The sequence below is a fragment of the Bos indicus x Bos taurus genome, chromosome 19 (genome assembly GCF_003369695.1).
Source record: "Bos indicus x Bos taurus breed Angus x Brahman F1 hybrid chromosome 19, Bos_hybrid_MaternalHap_v2.0, whole genome shotgun sequence".
Classification (NCBI taxonomy): Eukaryota; Metazoa; Chordata; class Mammalia; order Artiodactyla; family Bovidae; genus Bos; species Bos indicus x Bos taurus.
In genome coordinates, this window is record NC_040094.1 from 45,616,326 (window position 1) to 45,632,198 (window position 15,873).

Sequence of the window (15,873 nt, forward strand, 5' to 3'; positions counted from 1 at the left end):
GATCTCCTTGCAGTCCAAGGGACTCTCAAGAGTCTTCTCTACAATTCGAAAGCATCCATTCTTCACCGCTCAGCTGTCCTTATGGGCCAACTCTCACATCCACATCCGTACATGACTACTGGAAAAACCATAACTTTGACTATATGGACCTTTGTTAGCAAGGTGATGTCTCTGCTTTTTAATTTGCTGTTGAGCTTTGTCATAGCTTTTCTTCCAAGGAGATTATTCTTCCAGAATGATTAGTGGGTACCAAAGGCACTTTCCTGGCCCAAGCCTGTAGCTCTTGGGGCTGTCCTTGAACAAATGCTGCGAGGTCCTTGGAACCAGTGCCTGTTTTTAGAAAGAGAAGGGGATGTCCCCACCCTCCCTACCCCAGGTACCTTCTAGAGGCTGCCTCAGCCTAGCCATCTCATCTGGAAACTTCCACTGCCCTGGCCTGTTCCCGCTACCTTCTCTTTACTCCTCAAGCCCCCCAAAACTACTCTGTGGCCCAGTGTTTTCTCCCCTGTAATTACCCTAGCCCTTCAGCCTGGGTCTTTCTCGTTCTTACCCCAACTCAGGGCATCTCTGTTCCTTGTCCAGATCATTCATCATCACCCCCTCACTCACAGCACTCCTTAGCTCAAGGCACCTCCCTCGCTGCCCCACTCTTGTCACTCAGCTCCCTCGGGCTATATATAGCACAGCTGTGTCTTTAGATTGTGTACAGCCTCAAGTCCAAGTCCCCCTCCCCCACCCATTCCCTTCCCCCAACACAGTCAGGAGAACAAACCTGAAGCTTCCAGTTAGGGCAGGGAAGCCCCTCCAACAGGGAGGACGGGGTTTGCCAAGGGATGCGAGTGTGCTGAATTCAGGGCCACCCAGAACATGGCAAGCTTCCCATCTGTTGTCAGTGACTTCCTGTTTCTCCCCCAGCCTGTTACCCATCCCCAGACCTTGCTCATTCTGGAAGAAAAGGAGTAGGCAGTGTGGACGGGAATTCTAACAATCATATTATTTAACCCTTGCGTGCGTGCTCATTCAGTGGTGTCTGACCTCTGTCCATGTGATAGGATCTTCTGGCCCCAGGGGTTGAACCCACTGGCAGGCACATTCTTTACCACTGAGCAACCTGTATTTAACCCTTACATTGACCCTATGGGTAGATGTTACCTCCATTTTACAGATGATGATATAGACTCAAAAGAGGTTGAGTGGTGTAAGACCAGGTATTTAGAGAGCAGTCGGTTAAGCAGGTAACCCCACATCTGACTCTGGCCTGCACTCTGGGTTCATTAAGTCTGTCTGCATCATTTAATTAGACCCCTCTAAATTAGAATCTATATTAGTGTGACCTGATCTGGAAGAAAGAGGTTTATTAAGCGAATTACTAATATAGAAAGTATTAAATCAAAGTAATTATTAAAGACTTGGCGTATTAACAAAAATGGTATCATAATTTTATCTTATCTGTTTACTAAAACAGGACTCTACAGAAATCTGTTCTTTGAAGTTTTGGTTACTGTGTGTTCTCAGAGGTTTTTGAAATAAAAAGCAATTTTATTTCTTCTATTTCAAAACTTTCCCTCCACCTTTTAGGTTTCTCTAGCTTTGATTTTAGAAATAGTTAGAAGTCTAGTGCTTTTTGCTGTCACTTACTGTGACCTTGAGCAAGATGTTTAACTCAAGCCTTAGTTTTTCATCTTTTTTGTTAATTAATTATTAATTTATATATTGACCTCGAGGCTTGTGAGATCTTAGTTGAGAGTCCTTTGGACAGCAAGGAGATCATCTCAATAGGGAGAAGCTGAAATTCACTCTCTTTAGCTTGGCCCCTGTTCTCTAAACTACTCAGGAGTTTTTGCCCTGATTCTTGCCCTGTCTCAGCCAGACATTTCCACTCTCCCACTTCTGGCCTAGACCATTGATCTCTGGAGAATTCAAGCCACCACTGGGACCAGGAGAGGCAGCACAGGAGTGTGTGTGAATGCCTGGGAGGAGAGTTCCCAGGGACGCTGGGGATATGCGGAGGCCCCGGGGGAGCAACTGTGACCCTGGGTCTCTCCCTGGAGCAGTGAGGCCTGGGGAGAGAAGAAAGAGACATCAGCTGCTGGACACATTTCCAGTGCTGAAAAGTCGCTTTAGGACAGAGTAATCTGGGGGAGAAACAAAGGCCTGGGATGGAGTAGGAGTCTCTACAGTGCACCCGGTCTTTCTCCATTTCTTAGCAAGAAGGTTCTTTGGAGCGAGCCAGACCCAGGTTCAAATTATGACATTCACTAGCTGTGTGTGTGCATGCTCAGTTGCTCAGTCATACTTGACTCTTTGTGATCCTATGAACTGTAGCCCGCCAGGCTCCCCTGTCCATGGGATTATCCTGGCAAGAATACTGGAGTGGGTAGCCATTTCCTCCTCCGAGGGATCTTCCCGACCCAGGGTAGAACCCTTGTCTCCTGTGGCTTCTGCATGGGCGGGGGGATTCTTCACACCTGAGGCACTTGGGAAGCCCTCACTGTGTACCCTTGGATAACTCATTTAATCTTTCAGAAGCTCAGTTCCTAGTCCAGGGACAAGCTGCTACTTATTGCGCAGAATGGTGGAAAGTTCTGAAATATGAATACTTGAAACAAAAGAGGTGCTAATGATGGCCATGGTCCTCTCCATAACCTAAGCATGAGCCTGCAGGCAGTAGAAAGGGTTCTGGAGATGTGAGGGAAGTCACAATTGTTTCAAATTCTTGGACAAATCTCCTTAGTCCAGAAAACATTCTTGGAGGGGTCAAGACCAACACCAGACAGGCTGTCTCCCACAATTATGGCATTTATATCCCACTTGTTCTTGAGTATTTTTTAAAAACATTTATTAATTTTTGGCTGTGCTGGGTCTTCACTGCTGCAAGGGCTTTTCTCTGGTTGTGGCTCGTGGGCTTCTCACTGCAGTGTCTTCTCTTGTTGCAGAGTACAGGCCCTAGAGTACTCGGACTTCAGTAGTTATGGGCTCAGCAGTTATGGTTCCCAGGTTCTAGAGCACAGGCTCAGTAGTTGTGGGATCTTACTTGACCAGGGATTGAACCCTTGTCTCCTGCATTAGTAGGTGGATTCTATACCACTGAGCCACCAGGGAAGCCCTAAAATAACTATTTAGCTCTGCCGGGTCTTAGTTGGGCCATGCAGGATCCTCAATCTTTGTTGTAGCATTCGGGATTTAGTTCCCTGACCAGTGGTTGAACCCTGGCCCCCTGCATCGGGAGTGTGGCGTTTTAGCCACCGGACCACTAGGGAAGTCCCCCTCTTAAGAGTATTTGAGGCCATATAATTTGGGGGAAAACTCAGGATCTCTGCCCATTTTTGCCTGTATATTCCTGTCTCAGTTCTCCAAATCAAGTCCACCTCTGATCCAGCCACGAACCTCCACAGGATTAAAAGACTGAATTGAGATAGGGGATCCCCTCCATCTGATCTTTTATTACTTTACAGTGCTTGGAGTTTCACAAGGTGGCGCTAGTGGTAAAGAATCAGTCTGCCAATGCAGGAAATCTAAGAGTTGAGGGTTCAATCCCTGGGGTTGGGAAGATCTCCTGGAGAAGGAAATGGCACCCCAGTCCAGTATTCATGCCTGGAAAATTCATGGACAGAGGACCCTGGGAGGCTACAGTCACAAAGAGTCAGACATAACCGAACATCTGAGCACACTGCTTGGAGCTCCAGCCTGGAACTCAGCAGATGGGGGGTTAAGACTGATGTCCTGACCTATCTCCTCCCATCTCCATTCCTGACTTCAAAGTCTCCTTAAAACCGGACACTGTGTCCCTGACCCCATAGTGGCAGCTCCATCATCAGCTCTTGGCCAGTTCAAAACAGCAGACGCTGAGCCTTAGCCAGACTGCTCGCACTCCACTTTCTAGCCATCTCCTAGGGTAAGCACCAGCATGCTGAGGACCTGTGGGGCCAGTAGTCCTTGCTTCTCCAGGAGGAGAGAGGCAACTAGGGATAAGAAGTTGCCTCAACCAGGGACTTTTGTCTTGGGGTTAGACTTAGGAGGAGCCCAGCAGGCAGAATCCCCAGTCTGGGGCTCCATCTAGTTTGTGATAAGAGCATTTATAGGGGTTTACAAGTAGAGCAGTAAGGGTCCCCAGGACAGGGAGGCAGGGGGTTGGCACCTGAAAAGAACCCGGCAAGAGATGGACCTGCAAGAGACAGAGAATAGCTCAGGGACCTGAATTTGTTCCATTAATGTTCAAAATCTGCATGAAACTATACACAAGTCCACGTCTAATTATTTCAATCTCTGGCTCTGGTGGTTTGGTCACCTTTGCTGTAACACCAGGATGGCTCTGGCTGCCCAGGGCCAGGTCTTCCTCTGCACCTCCCTTGGGAACAACCATCACAGACTCAAGGCCCGTGGGGGACCCAAGGATAAAGGCCTGTTCCTCCCACCCTCATCTGAGGATTTTTCCAGCTGCTTTTCTTGGCCCAAGGATCATATCCGTAGGGACGCAGATGGTAGAGGGGGAGGCAGAGAAAAGAGTGAAACTGGAATGAGCTGGGGAAAGAGGCAGACGTTGAGAGGAAGAGATGGGAGAAATGGCACCAGTAGTCCAGCCATCTGACACAGGACAGCCGGAGCAAGTAGTGGCTATGTCAGGCACGTTAAGAGGTCTCAACAGGCAACTTCCTCCTTCCCAGCCCAGACCAACGAGAACTGGAGTTCTTACTGTTGCGGGTGCCTCCTTCTAGGACTGGGCTGAAGCCTAGGAGCCCCAGCTGCTAACATCTGGGTGTAGAATCATGTCTGCTAACAGAGGCTGGTGGGCGCCACCCGAGGGCGAGGACAGTGTGTCTGAGAAGCTCCTGAGGAAGACGAGGGAGTCTCCGCTGGTGCCTATAGGTGAGTGGGAAAGGGAGGAACGGGGGGCAAGGAGGGGGCCTTCTCTTGGAGCACACGTGTCTCCTGGTCCTTTCAAAGAATGAAGCCTTGAACGCGAGTGGTGCTGCCCACTGCCTAATCGACAGCTAGAAGGGAGTGAAGCAAGAGCAAGGTGACACATCTGACAATAGAAGAGGCAGTCTGGGGGGTGCAGGTGGCAGCCAACCAAGCACACGGGATGCCGACAGTGTCAAGATGGGCAGGGGCAGTCTGGGGCCCCCTCAGGCTCCCTTGCCCCGAGGCCCTGGGAGGGGAAGAGAACAGCTATGGGGGCTGGCAGTGGTTGGAGAAGAGCTCAGGGAGGTGGGAGAGTCATGCTGATGGGCTACTTGTACAGGGAGGTGGGGGGGAGGGGCAGTTATTGGAAGGAGGCGGTCACTTTGAAAAAATCACTGAGAACAGTTCAGTGTTCTAATGACAGTCCCTACTCCACCAACCACTCCCCAGTCCCCTCAGGTGCTCCCCGCCCCAAAGCAGCAGCAGGAAGGCAGCTGGTCATCCAGACGCCCAGTCGGCCTAGTGAGTGTCTCTCTTGAGGAGAGCGGTGTGCTTGGTGACTGAGGCCCAAGCATCACATTCTCTGCCTCTGTAGGCTTGGGAGGCTGCCTGCTGGTGGCAGCATACCGGATCTACCGGCTGAAGGCTCGGGGTTCCACCAAGATGTCCATACACCTGATTCACACCCGAGTGGCAGCACAGGCCTGTGCTGTGGGCGCGATCATGTTGGGTGAGTGGCTGGTGGGGTCGGGAGAGAATGTGGGCAAAACTGACAAGGCAAAATCTGGCTGTGAGCCCTGACAGTTACAGGACATGAGTTCAGCCCCTGTTCCCTAAACCAGGCTCCACAGCAAGGCCTTGGTGAAACCCTCATAAGGAGACATTTTCTGGGTTCCTGTTTATTCTCCCGTGTTCAGGGGAAGGTACACAGTCTGTTTTATGAGTCTGTCCTGAGGTGAGAGAACACACAGCCGTTTCTCTTCCTCTCTGGATCAGAAGGCAGACTGCTACGTCCTTGCCGTGTGACAGTGGCCAAGTCCCTTTCTCTCAGACTCTGTTTCCCCATGTGCAATATGGCAATAAGCATTGGGGTCTGCCTCTCTCCCTCCCTGCTGTGAGGTTGCTCAGACAACATACGTGCAAGAGCTTTGTCAACTGTCACATGGCTTGTCTCCCCAGGCTGTGCAGCCAAGTGTTTGTAGCAGCTGTTGAGACCTGGGGCGGACAGAGGAGCAGGGAGGTGGTGGACTCTGGAGGGAACGGCTAGTGTCTGCGCCCCCCAGACGCCCGGGAGAGCCAGGGGATGGGTGGAGGGGGCGATGTCATGGGGCGCTTTCCCTTTTCTCTCACACAGGCGCTGTGTACACGATGTACCGAGACTACATCAAGAAAACCGCGCAGGATACCAGGGAGAAGTAGGAGTCCTACAGGCCCAGGGCAGTCAGACCTTGTCAGTCAATCCTGGGTGTGCACCTAATAAAGGAGTTTGAGGCAACTCACCCGTCTCTTCTTCACACAGTGGACAGCAGAGCGAGGGAAGGCTCTGGTCCCCAACTCCAGGGCAAGGACAATCTTCGGGGGCAGAGGACACCTCTGACCCCAGAGACCCAACCACTCCCCAGCCCTCTCAGGTGCTACCCACAGGAATGGGAGTGGGGGCGGGAAAGAGGCCTCAGTGCTCATGGGAACATTGAGTGGAGAGGCAAGTGCTCCTCTCTGGGGACCAGGCAGGAAGAAGGCTGCAGCTGGGAGCAGAGACAGGGAGGCCTCGTGGGAGATGACAGAGACCCAGAACCCAAGTGCCAGGACGAGCCTGAAGGGAAGAGGGTGGAGCAGCGGGGATGAAAGGAACGGACCAAGGCAGAGGTCAGAATGTTCTGTTCACTTATAAAACATGTCTACAGTCAAACTTTTACTAAAAAAAAAAATTTCACGTAAATCCTGAAAGACAGGGCCCGTTGGGCTTCAACACTTCCAGCCCCTTCTCCTTCCTGGACCCTGAGCTCCTCTCTGTTCTCTGGGAATGGAGCCAGGCTGAGGCCATAGGAGGAACCAGGAGGCCGAATGCTCCTCCCTCTGGGCTGGAGGCTTGGGGGCTCCAGGATTGTTGAGGACAGCCACAGCAGCCCCAGACATGCTCTGACCACGTGGAGTCTGAGTCCCACCAGGGCCCAGCTTCAAGTCCAGGGTGTGGCCCAGTGCGGGGAGTGGGAGCTGCCATGACGCCTGGCGCTCACATGGGGTAGTTGAGCACCACATCCTGCTTGGCGAGCTCCAGCAACATAGGATCATCGAAGAACTTGCTGATGCTCACATCCTCACTCAGGCCCTGCAAAGACAGGGCAGATGCAAAAATGAGTCCTGAGTGACTGCGCTGTGCTTGAGTGGAGGGGCGGGCGGGGGGTGGGGCATGTGTCAGCTGAGCTATTTCGGGAGTCCTGCCATTAGGGTATCGTCACAGAGGAGGAGACGGCTCTCCCTTCCCAGGCATGCGGGCCCACGCCTGGGTGCCTGAAGCCTGGGAAGACCACATCTCCCCACGCTGTGCAGTAAAATGCTGTCTTTGGGAGGAGGGTCCAAAAGCAAGAAACGAACAGTGATCTAGCTCCTGGCAAGACCACCTGGGCGTGGAGGGACAGCCATGGGCCTGAGGACACATACCTTTCTACGACGGGTTTTGATCATGAATTCTCGGGCCAGGTGGGGAGCTGGCTGTGGCTCCAAGGGGCGGATGACAATGCTCTTGTCCAGAGGGTCACCGGGTACAATCTGAAAGGCAAAGTGGTTTCAGAGCTGCCAGGCTGAGAAGCAAGATGCTTCTCTAGGATGCTGGCAATCCCTCTGGAGGCCTGGAGGTGGGCAGGTTAGAGGGGAAGGCCTTGCAGAGGTGGGAGACTGCAGTGGCCAGCCTGCACCATCTTCTTACCTGCCAGTGGTGGAAGACAGACAAGGAAAAGGCCTGGCCCTGCGTGTGAGTTCGCAGATCAGTCTCAAAGCCGAAAGAGTCGATGGCTGGAATGAAAGCTTTGATGGTGTACAGAGGAGAGCCTGGGATGGGTGCATCCTGAGTCACGTGTCCCCTGAGACAGAAAAATAAAGGCTGAATTCCTACCCCTATGGAGGCCAAAAGCAGAGAAGCAATGTACCCCCGACTGTTGACCATCAGAGAAAAGAATAACTGCAAGTGCCCCACAGAGGGCGGGAGCGACTCGGGCTCTTCCCACAGCTCCGCGTGGAAGTCAAAGGGGCAGCGGCCTGTGGGCAAGAGTGGAAGACCGACAGGGCAAGGCCCTGCAGACCCTCCCACCGCTGACCGACTTCCCCCAGGAGCGCTCTGAGGAGGCGTCCGAGGAGACACCTCAAACTACGATGTGTAGCAAGGCTGGGGATGCCACATTCCTTTCCTGCTTCCTTCTGTAAACCTAGGCCTCAGGAACGGTGGGTGTGGGGAGGCCAGTCTCTCTGAATTCCTTCTCACTGGAACTCAGGCTCGCCGCCCCCTTCCTTAGGTGCCTGGTGGCTTACCTGCGCCTGGCCAGGACCGTGTAGACAGCAGAGACACAATCCGCGGGGGCCTGGACCTCGACGAAGTAGTAGGGCTCCATCAGACGAGGGGTGGCCTGCAGCAGAGCGGGAAGACAGGGCTCCTCAGCTTGGGCAGAGCTGGGGGACAGCAGTCTCGAGGGCCCCCATCAGAACAGCCCCGTTCGCTCACCATGAGGAAGGCTGAGTAGACGACTCTCCGGGCTGTGGGGATGATCTGGCCCCCGCCCCGGTGCAGGGGCTCCTGGGCAACCACTGCATCCAGGATCTTAAACTTGACATTCCGAATCACTGAAAAGGAAAAGGGGGGGCGGCCCAGGGAGTGGGTCTGGTGCTAGTCAAGGGCGCAGGGGCCGAGCGGCAAGGAGCCTCTTGCGGCACCAAAGCTGTCTTGTAGCCACAAGGGATGTGGTACAGAATCAGCCTGCAGGTGTGTATTCTAACAGCGTATATGGAGGTCAGAGGGTAGGCGGATGTTTGCAGTGTTGGTCTCAGGACACACTCAGACCACATAAAGTGTCTCGAGAAGTTTGTGTTTCTTTTCCAGATATTTGATTATTTTTGGATGTAGAGTAAATTTTAGGAATTGCACATTTGTCCCCAGAGTTCAGTCCTGCTCCATAAACCACTTCAATCCCATCCTCCTGATATCCGTCTTCAAACACATTCCAGGAATGAAGAGCAAATGTCCACCTAGACGTGACTTCCATTTCTAGGATGTACCAAGCCGTACCACCAGGACGGGGAAGGAGACGAGAGGAAGCTGGCCCAGGACACCGGACAGCCATGTGGGCCCCAAGTTGTGTCTCCTGCCACATCCCAAAGATGAGCCCACCCGGACTATACACCCAGATGCAAGGACCCCAGAGTACCGGGCAGAGAAGGCAGAGGCGCTGGTCAACTTACACTCATCACAGAGGGGCCCCTCCCTGGTTCCCCACTGGAAACCTTGAACGATGCTGTCCTTCACTGAGCCGAGAAGAGCCTTGTCCACCTGTACAGAAAGGAAGGGCCCCTTAGCAGTGACCCTCACCACAGCCAGAGTTTATAGTGGGGAGAAGGTTGGCACACTAGTAAAAGGATCCTCTTCTTCACCGGAAGACACACAGTACTTCCACGAAGAGAAGAATGCTTTGGAGTTTCTGCCACTCAAGAGCTAATAAGCAAGGGCCACATGGTCCCCACCAGTCCTGCGGTACCTCCGAGGGCAGGGTATCGTCCACCAGGATGTTGGGGCCAGTGGCATCCGGGCCGAAAGCCCAGATGGAACGGGCAGCCAGCAGATCCCAGTCATACTTGGTCTGAAAGAACTCTCCCAGCTTCTTCCTGGAGAGGGAGGGGAATGATGATGTCAGACAGTCTGGGATGGCCAGTTCCCAGGCCACAGATCCTGCCTTTCTGGGCAACAGTGCCCTCAGCTACCCACACTCTGCCCGGGACAACTGCGAAAGGGGGAGGCAAAAGCACTTCCCAGAGAGGGGGTGTGCCGCGTCAGAAGCTCATCAGGTGTGCTGTCTGGCCCAGGAATCGGAACCACGCTCTCACCTGTTCCACGTGATCTGGACCACCTCGTTCTCTATGTCCTCTGCAAGGCCCTTCTCCAGAGGCTCGGCGATCATGGTGATTTTGTTCCTGGTCAGAAAGGAAACAGGTAATGAGGGTCAGCAGGACTAGCAGGAGGGTGGTTCCCAAGAAGAGGATGACAGAAGGAGGAGCGAAGGCAGTGACATCAGGGAAAGCCACGGGGGCAGAGCAGAGCAGAAAGGGCTTGTCTTCTTTCATTTGAATCCATCACTTTTTAAAAAAAAGTAAGGCTTGGGGAGAAATGTTCTTTTTTAAAGCTTTAAGCAGTATTAGTATATTAACCAGTCAAACAGCAGAGTTGCTGCTAGGGGAGATTTTAAGATAGTCACATTACACAGAGAGGAGAAGTGGCCATTAAGACACTCACCCTGGGAGTAACTAAGGCAAAGAATTCCACAGCATTGTGAACAAAGGCAAAAGGGATGTGAGTGCTGGGATAAAACTCAGGTACTAGAAGCACCGTCATCTCAAGACTCAGGGTCTCTATTTTCACAGTGCTTGTGGGCTTGGGGGGAGTCCCAGGATCACTAGGACCCCTGGCGTTCTTCTACTTTTATTTTTGGCTGTGCTGCGTGGCATCTAGGATCTTAGTTCCCCGCCCAGGGATAGAACCTGCACACCCTGCCATGGAAGTATGGAGTCCTAACCACGAGACCACCAGGGAAGTGGCCCCTGCAACTTACTTCTTATTGGGAGTTTCGGCGAAACACTTGAGGGACGACGTTTCCACCACCGTCTCACAGAATGTGACAACAGGGTCAGCCACCTGAGACACAGCATACACTGTCAGGCGAGGTGTCACTTTCTTGGAAGGACAACCTCCTGCCACAGGGGACCACGAGGTTCCCCTGATACTATCTCTGTGAGAACCCGTCCTGATCAGAATTAGTGACAAGCACTGCAGCAGGCTCGGGCTAAAAGTCTGTACCTTTGAGGAGAAGCCTGGAAAACTGAGCGTAGTGCACAATTTATGTTCCTGAGCCAAGAGCAAGTGGAGGATCAAACAAGGGCCTTAGTTAAGAGTCCCTCAAAGTATCTTTCAACACCCGTATAGCTGTCCCACCACCATTCACTGACACCTGTGGGTCTGTCAGCACTGGCTCAAGAGACTGGTGAGCGCCCATTCCATCTTCAGCGACCCCTGGCCGCATGGCTCCTCCTGGAAGCTCCCACATGGCCCCCTATCGGGACACCCGGTGTCTTTCAGAGCGCCAGTCTTGGCTAAGACGGGGCACTTGAGGGCACTCACCCCCAACCCCCACAGCCTTGGAGACAATGTGTCCACTGGGAGACCAAAGCTGTGCGACAGGCAGTTTAATTTAGAGGCTATATTAAGGTTTCACAGGGAATCCAGAAGAGCCAGTCCCTGCTCCCTCCTTGAAACCATACATGCTGAGCCCTGATCAGCACAGATGGGTTAGTCATGCAACTATTTTCTTAACGAAAGACCAAGAATAGCTCAGGCTTGGGAGCCTTGGTTTTGAATGCAGACATTGAGAATAACATCCCCCAAAGAGGGCAAACCAGATCTCAAATCCTTCCCATGCTGGGAGCAACAGTTCTTGCTTTTTCCAAGCAGACCACCTCCTGTACTGCACCCCTCTCCCCTTGGACCTTCCTAGGGAATCAAGGGTTTGGTTGCTTGAACAATCAGCCTGAAGCTGTGAGCCAAGCTCCTGGCCAAGCAGGCTCTCAAGACAGCAGCAGCTGCTTCACCTTGATGTCGATCTCCGAGTACATCTTCCGCAAATCGTGCATCACGCAGTCCAGGTAGAGCTCTCCAGTGCCCAGGATCACGTGCTCGCCAGACTCTTCCACCTGAAAACACGATAGCCCTGGGGGTCACAGGCTGGACTCTCCGGTGCCAGCCACAGCAGAGAGGGAAACAAGGCTAGAAACTGGGAGGAGGTGCCGAGCCCACTATCGGAAAAGCCACTACCGTGCTGGTTCCATTCCCTTTGGGAAGGATTAGTGGGGAGCAGGGACCTACAAGTCAGTCCTCAAGACACCTGGGCCACCGAGCACAGCGATACTGGGTGTGACGTCATGGACTGAATTCTCATCACAGCCATTTAGGAAGAAAATATTGTGTCCGTGGATATAGGCTAACCCTTTAGCCCTGGCCAACTCCTCTGAAAGGTATGTTGGCAGGCTCAGGATGACTCAGTCTTCCCTGTGTATCTTCTGGAAAATCAATTCAAAGAGTGCTTTCTAGGCATCAGAGTTGCCTGATTATTGCAAAGCAGCGGTGGCACCAGCTGGGCTCATGGGGCGCGGCAGCGGCTGTGGCCTTGGGCATACCTTGGTGGTGAGGGACGGGTAGCTCTTGTTGACCTTGCGCAGGCCGTCCAGCATCTTGGGCAGCTCAGAGGGATTGACTGGCTCCACGGCAATCTTGATAACAGATGTGGTGTTGAACTTCAAGGGCCGGAAGATCTGAGCCTGAGACCCAAAATACAGCAGAGCCGTGAGGACACCTAGCCTGAGCAGCTGCAGACGGTGCAGAGGTCAGGGGGAAGCTGAGGGCCTGCTCGGGGGAGGACTGTCCCCCGCACTGGGAGCCAGGGCACTGCTTGGAGGCAACCTGCAGGGCCACGTCTTCCCATGTATGCTGGCAGAACAAAAAGAAGACTTAGAATAAAAAGAGCCCCTCCAGGACTTCCCTGGTGGTCCAGCAGTTAAGAATCCACCTTGCAATGCAGGGGACAGGAGATTGACCCCACATGTCACAGGGCAACTAAGCCCATGCGCCACAACAAAAGATCCTGCATGACACAAGAATCCTGCATGCTGCAACTACGATCTGATGCAGACAAATAAATATTAAAAAAAAAAAGAGAGAGAAAGAGTGCCCCTCCTAATTCCTAGGAGCTGAGTCCAAGGAGAATCCAGGGGGATTGGATCTAGAAGGTGGAGCCCAAGCTGAGGCCCGGCAGCAGGAAGCAGCAGTGACTCCAGTTCATACTCCCCTGAGTTCTGCTGCCTGTTGCTCATGTGTGCTGGGCTCCCTGTGATCCTCCAGCTTAAGCCAACCCAGTTGCCTTTTCAGAAACTCTACCTCCTCGTTGCCTCGGGGTTCGGTTATGGTTGCTGTCTTCACAATTGGTTGATCGACACCTTCGATCAGGACCCAGTTGCCAGCAGGAACACGGTTCACTTCGATGTGGTACCTGGAACAGTGTCCAGTAAGTGGCAATGAAACTTGGGAGCAGGGTGTTCATTCCAGAAAACCTAACTGAGCACCAGCTCTGTGCCAGAAACTGAGCCAGGAGCAGGGTCAGGAAAAAAAAAAAAAAAAAGCTAGATACATTCTACCAGGGGAGGGATGCAATTAAACAATCATATGGCCACACATATGTGTGGTTACAAACTGAAGGTGCCATGAAAAAAAAAACGCAATGTACTTCATGAGCACAACACAGGCAAATCCAATTCAAGCTGGATGTGTGCAGTAAGCAAACCAGTGCCTCAGGGGTGGAATGTTAGTTGTCAAAAGCACCACAGAACATACTGCAACTCTCCTGCTGTTCAGTCGTGAAGTCGTGTCTGACTCTTTGAGACTCCATGAACTGCAGCACTGCAGTCCTTCACTATCTCCTGGAGTTTGCTCAAACTCATGTCCACTGAGTCAGTGATGCCACCCAACCATCTCATCCTCTGTCACCCCCTAACTCTTTAATTTTCTAATTCTTCTAACTCTTTAATCCTCTAGAGAATGGGGTACATCTGGAGGGGGTGGGGGAAAGGGCTGTTGGCAAGATGCAGCAGCCACCCTAGGAACAGGCCAGGCTAGGTTCTGCTTTCTAGCTAAAATGCCAAGCTGATGAACTGACGAGCAGCCCCCTGGTCCAAGCAAAGTTTAATTCTGCAGATTGGGATGCTCCAAGGGATTCAGCAAAGTTGTCTCTCTTGGTCAAAGAATAGCCAGTGGAGGCTGGGAAATAACATCTTTTGGGGAAGAGACATGCAGGTTACGATTTAAGGAACACAGAAGAAGAACGGAGGGCTTGAGATAAGTAAACACAGAAATCCTGCTACAGGAGTTCATTCAAAGCATCCCAAAGGCAAAGGCAGGTCTCCCGGCATCAATCCTGGCATCAGTCTTGGCATCAATCCCAACAGTAGCTGCCCTGTGACCCCAGCAACCTCAGTCAGTAAGAGCTAGAAGTCAACACATCTGCTGAGGGAGGGTCACCTTACCCCCATCACAGGCAGCCAGCAGCTTGTGTGTGTCCAAGGAGGACCACCCCTCCACCACTTCCAGCTTGCCGGGGCAGTCCCAGTGTAGAGGCCCAGGCAGTCCCAGTGTAGAGGCCCAGGCAGTCCCAGTGTAGAGGCCCAGGCATGTATCTAGGGGCTCTGGATGGTAGTACCTGGCCACGGAGATCCAAAGGCGGCCCACGGTGCATATTTGGGAGTCTTCCTCATCCTCCAGGGTGTAGTTCTCCCCCAGTACCTTCACAGGCTGCCCAGCATGGATGGTGCCACTTAGCACTCGGCCAAAGGCATGAAACTGAACTCCATCATCTGTGCTGTACATCTTGGTCGTGTGGCACATCAGGGGACCCTGGAGGTGGGGACAGTGTCACCTCAACTACACACACTCTGGATAAGTTCCACCGTCTCCCCTTCCCTTGTCAGCAATGACCTGAGCTCCATGAAGAAGCAGCCCAGACTGAGAAGACAACGTGGTGATCTCCTGAAAAAAATTCCAACCAAGGCCTACCCCCCGCTGAGTTAAGACGTGTCACAGGCATAGAAAAAAAAACCCTCTTCCTTTTTCCTGTAGGGGATGAGGGCACTGGGGAAGAGAAGCAGGTTTAGGATGGCAAACAGACACTGTCAACTCGCAAGACTACAACATTAACTGGTCCCAAATTTCTTCAAAGAAGAAACTCGTAATTCTCAACTGGCTGTAATGTTTATGCCAAGAAACTAGAGAATGCCTGAGGAATGACTGGGAAAGATTGTTTTAAAAGCCAGGACCAGTGAGATTAGTTACCATTTGTTGAATCTTTCCTATCTGTCATGTACCATGCTAAACACAACCACAACCCTTTCTTAAATCTTACTTACTTCTCATAACTTCCACACACAAATTATTATCACTTTATACACAAAACTCTCAGACTCAGAAAACCTGAACAACGTTCCCAAGATCACATCACCAGGAGTGGTAACATTGGGCTCTGAATTCAGTCATTCTGACTATGCCCAGGGGCAGGGCCATGCAGGGATGGAGAAGGGATTACTCCTTCAACTGAAAACACAGAGTCCCACAAAGCAGGGATGGAAATCAGAGAACCGGGGGGCCATGTTCCTTACGTCGGGGTCACAGTCACTCATGGCCTCGCCAAGGTCGGAGTCCACACCACCGGTATAGGTGTGCTCGATTTTAGGCTTGGCGCCCACCTTTGGAGACGGGATATGCTGCACACACATGTCCACAAAGCCTGCGGAGGGAGAAGAGATGGCCATTAGTATGAACTCTCACAGGGAAAGGGAGTGGGGACTTCTGATCCACTCACGATGGTCAGAAAACTAACAGTGAGAGACTGATTTTCAGCTCTAAAAGCTATGGTTCTATGATTCTGGGCAGACAAGATACCCTGTTTCCTGGGCGCATGCTGCTAAAGGATCTGGAGTCACATGGATGCCAGGAAGAGCAAGAAGCAGGTCTAAGTGGCTCCTTGGAACTGAACTGACAAAAACTTGGAAATATCCGTATCAGTCCATGACCTTCAGTGAATAGGCACTTACTGAACTCTTACACGAATTGGTACCTCATCTCTTCTTTATAGATCTACTTAAGACAATCTCCGAACTGACTCTTCCCTCCGGGAA

At 52.2% G+C, this 15,873-nt stretch overlaps 2 protein-coding genes across 4 annotated transcripts in view; one reads left to right on the plus strand and one right to left on the minus strand.

Moving 5' to 3' along the window:
- The first annotated feature begins 3,652 nt into the window (after positions 1-3,652).
- Positions 3,653-6,397, plus strand: HIGD1B (HIG1 hypoxia inducible domain family member 1B). 2 transcript variants are annotated; one of them, XM_027517254.1, is made up of 4 exons: positions 3,653-3,895; positions 4,716-4,866; positions 5,498-5,632; positions 6,257-6,397. In XM_027517254.1, the coding sequence occupies exons 2-4, from the start codon at positions 4,767-4,769 to the stop codon at positions 6,319-6,321; spliced, it is 300 nt and encodes a 99-aa protein (XP_027373055.1). In that variant the 5' UTR covers positions 3,653-3,895; positions 4,716-4,766; the 3' UTR covers positions 6,322-6,397. The 2 variants fall into 2 exon arrangements, with proteins under 2 accessions (XP_027373055.1, XP_027373054.1); XM_027517253.1 differs by having other exon boundaries at positions 3,756-3,895; positions 4,665-4,866.
- A 368-nt stretch (positions 6,398-6,765) lies between these two features.
- Positions 6,766-15,873, minus strand: part of EFTUD2 (elongation factor Tu GTP binding domain containing 2) — a 36,430-nt gene continuing 27,322 nt past the window's right edge. For both annotated transcript variants that reach the window (XM_027517241.1, XM_027517242.1), the window contains exons 15-28: positions 15,355-15,482; positions 14,403-14,596; positions 13,088-13,199; positions 12,331-12,471; positions 11,746-11,847; positions 10,713-10,795; positions 9,991-10,077; positions 9,645-9,771; positions 9,352-9,439; positions 8,618-8,736; positions 8,428-8,522; positions 7,829-7,982; positions 7,564-7,671; positions 6,766-7,231 (exon numbers count right to left, since the gene is read on the minus strand). In XM_027517241.1, coding sequence (XP_027373042.1) covers positions 7,136-7,231; positions 7,564-7,671; positions 7,829-7,982; positions 8,428-8,522; positions 8,618-8,736; positions 9,352-9,439; positions 9,645-9,771; positions 9,991-10,077; positions 10,713-10,795; positions 11,746-11,847; positions 12,331-12,471; positions 13,088-13,199; positions 14,403-14,596; positions 15,355-15,482 — 1,634 coding nt within the window. In that variant the 3' untranslated portion in view covers positions 6,766-7,135. The remainder of the gene's footprint in view (positions 7,232-7,563; positions 7,672-7,828; positions 7,983-8,427; positions 8,523-8,617; positions 8,737-9,351; positions 9,440-9,644; positions 9,772-9,990; positions 10,078-10,712; positions 10,796-11,745; positions 11,848-12,330; positions 12,472-13,087; positions 13,200-14,402; positions 14,597-15,354; positions 15,483-15,873) is intronic.

Excerpts from the sequence above, each read along its gene's own strand:
- HIGD1B (XM_027517254.1), top strand. The coding sequence starts at position 4,767 with ATGTCTGCTAACAGAGGCTGGTGGGCGCCACCCGAGGGCGAGGACAGT. Across the intron at positions 4,867-5,497 it reads GTCTCCGCTGGTGCCTATAG|GCTTGGGAGGCTGCCTGCTG; the intron begins GTGAGTGGGAAA and ends CTGCCTCTGTAG. Across the intron at positions 5,633-6,256 it reads TGTGGGCGCGATCATGTTGG|GCGCTGTGTACACGATGTAC; the intron begins GTGAGTGGCTGG and ends TCTCTCACACAG.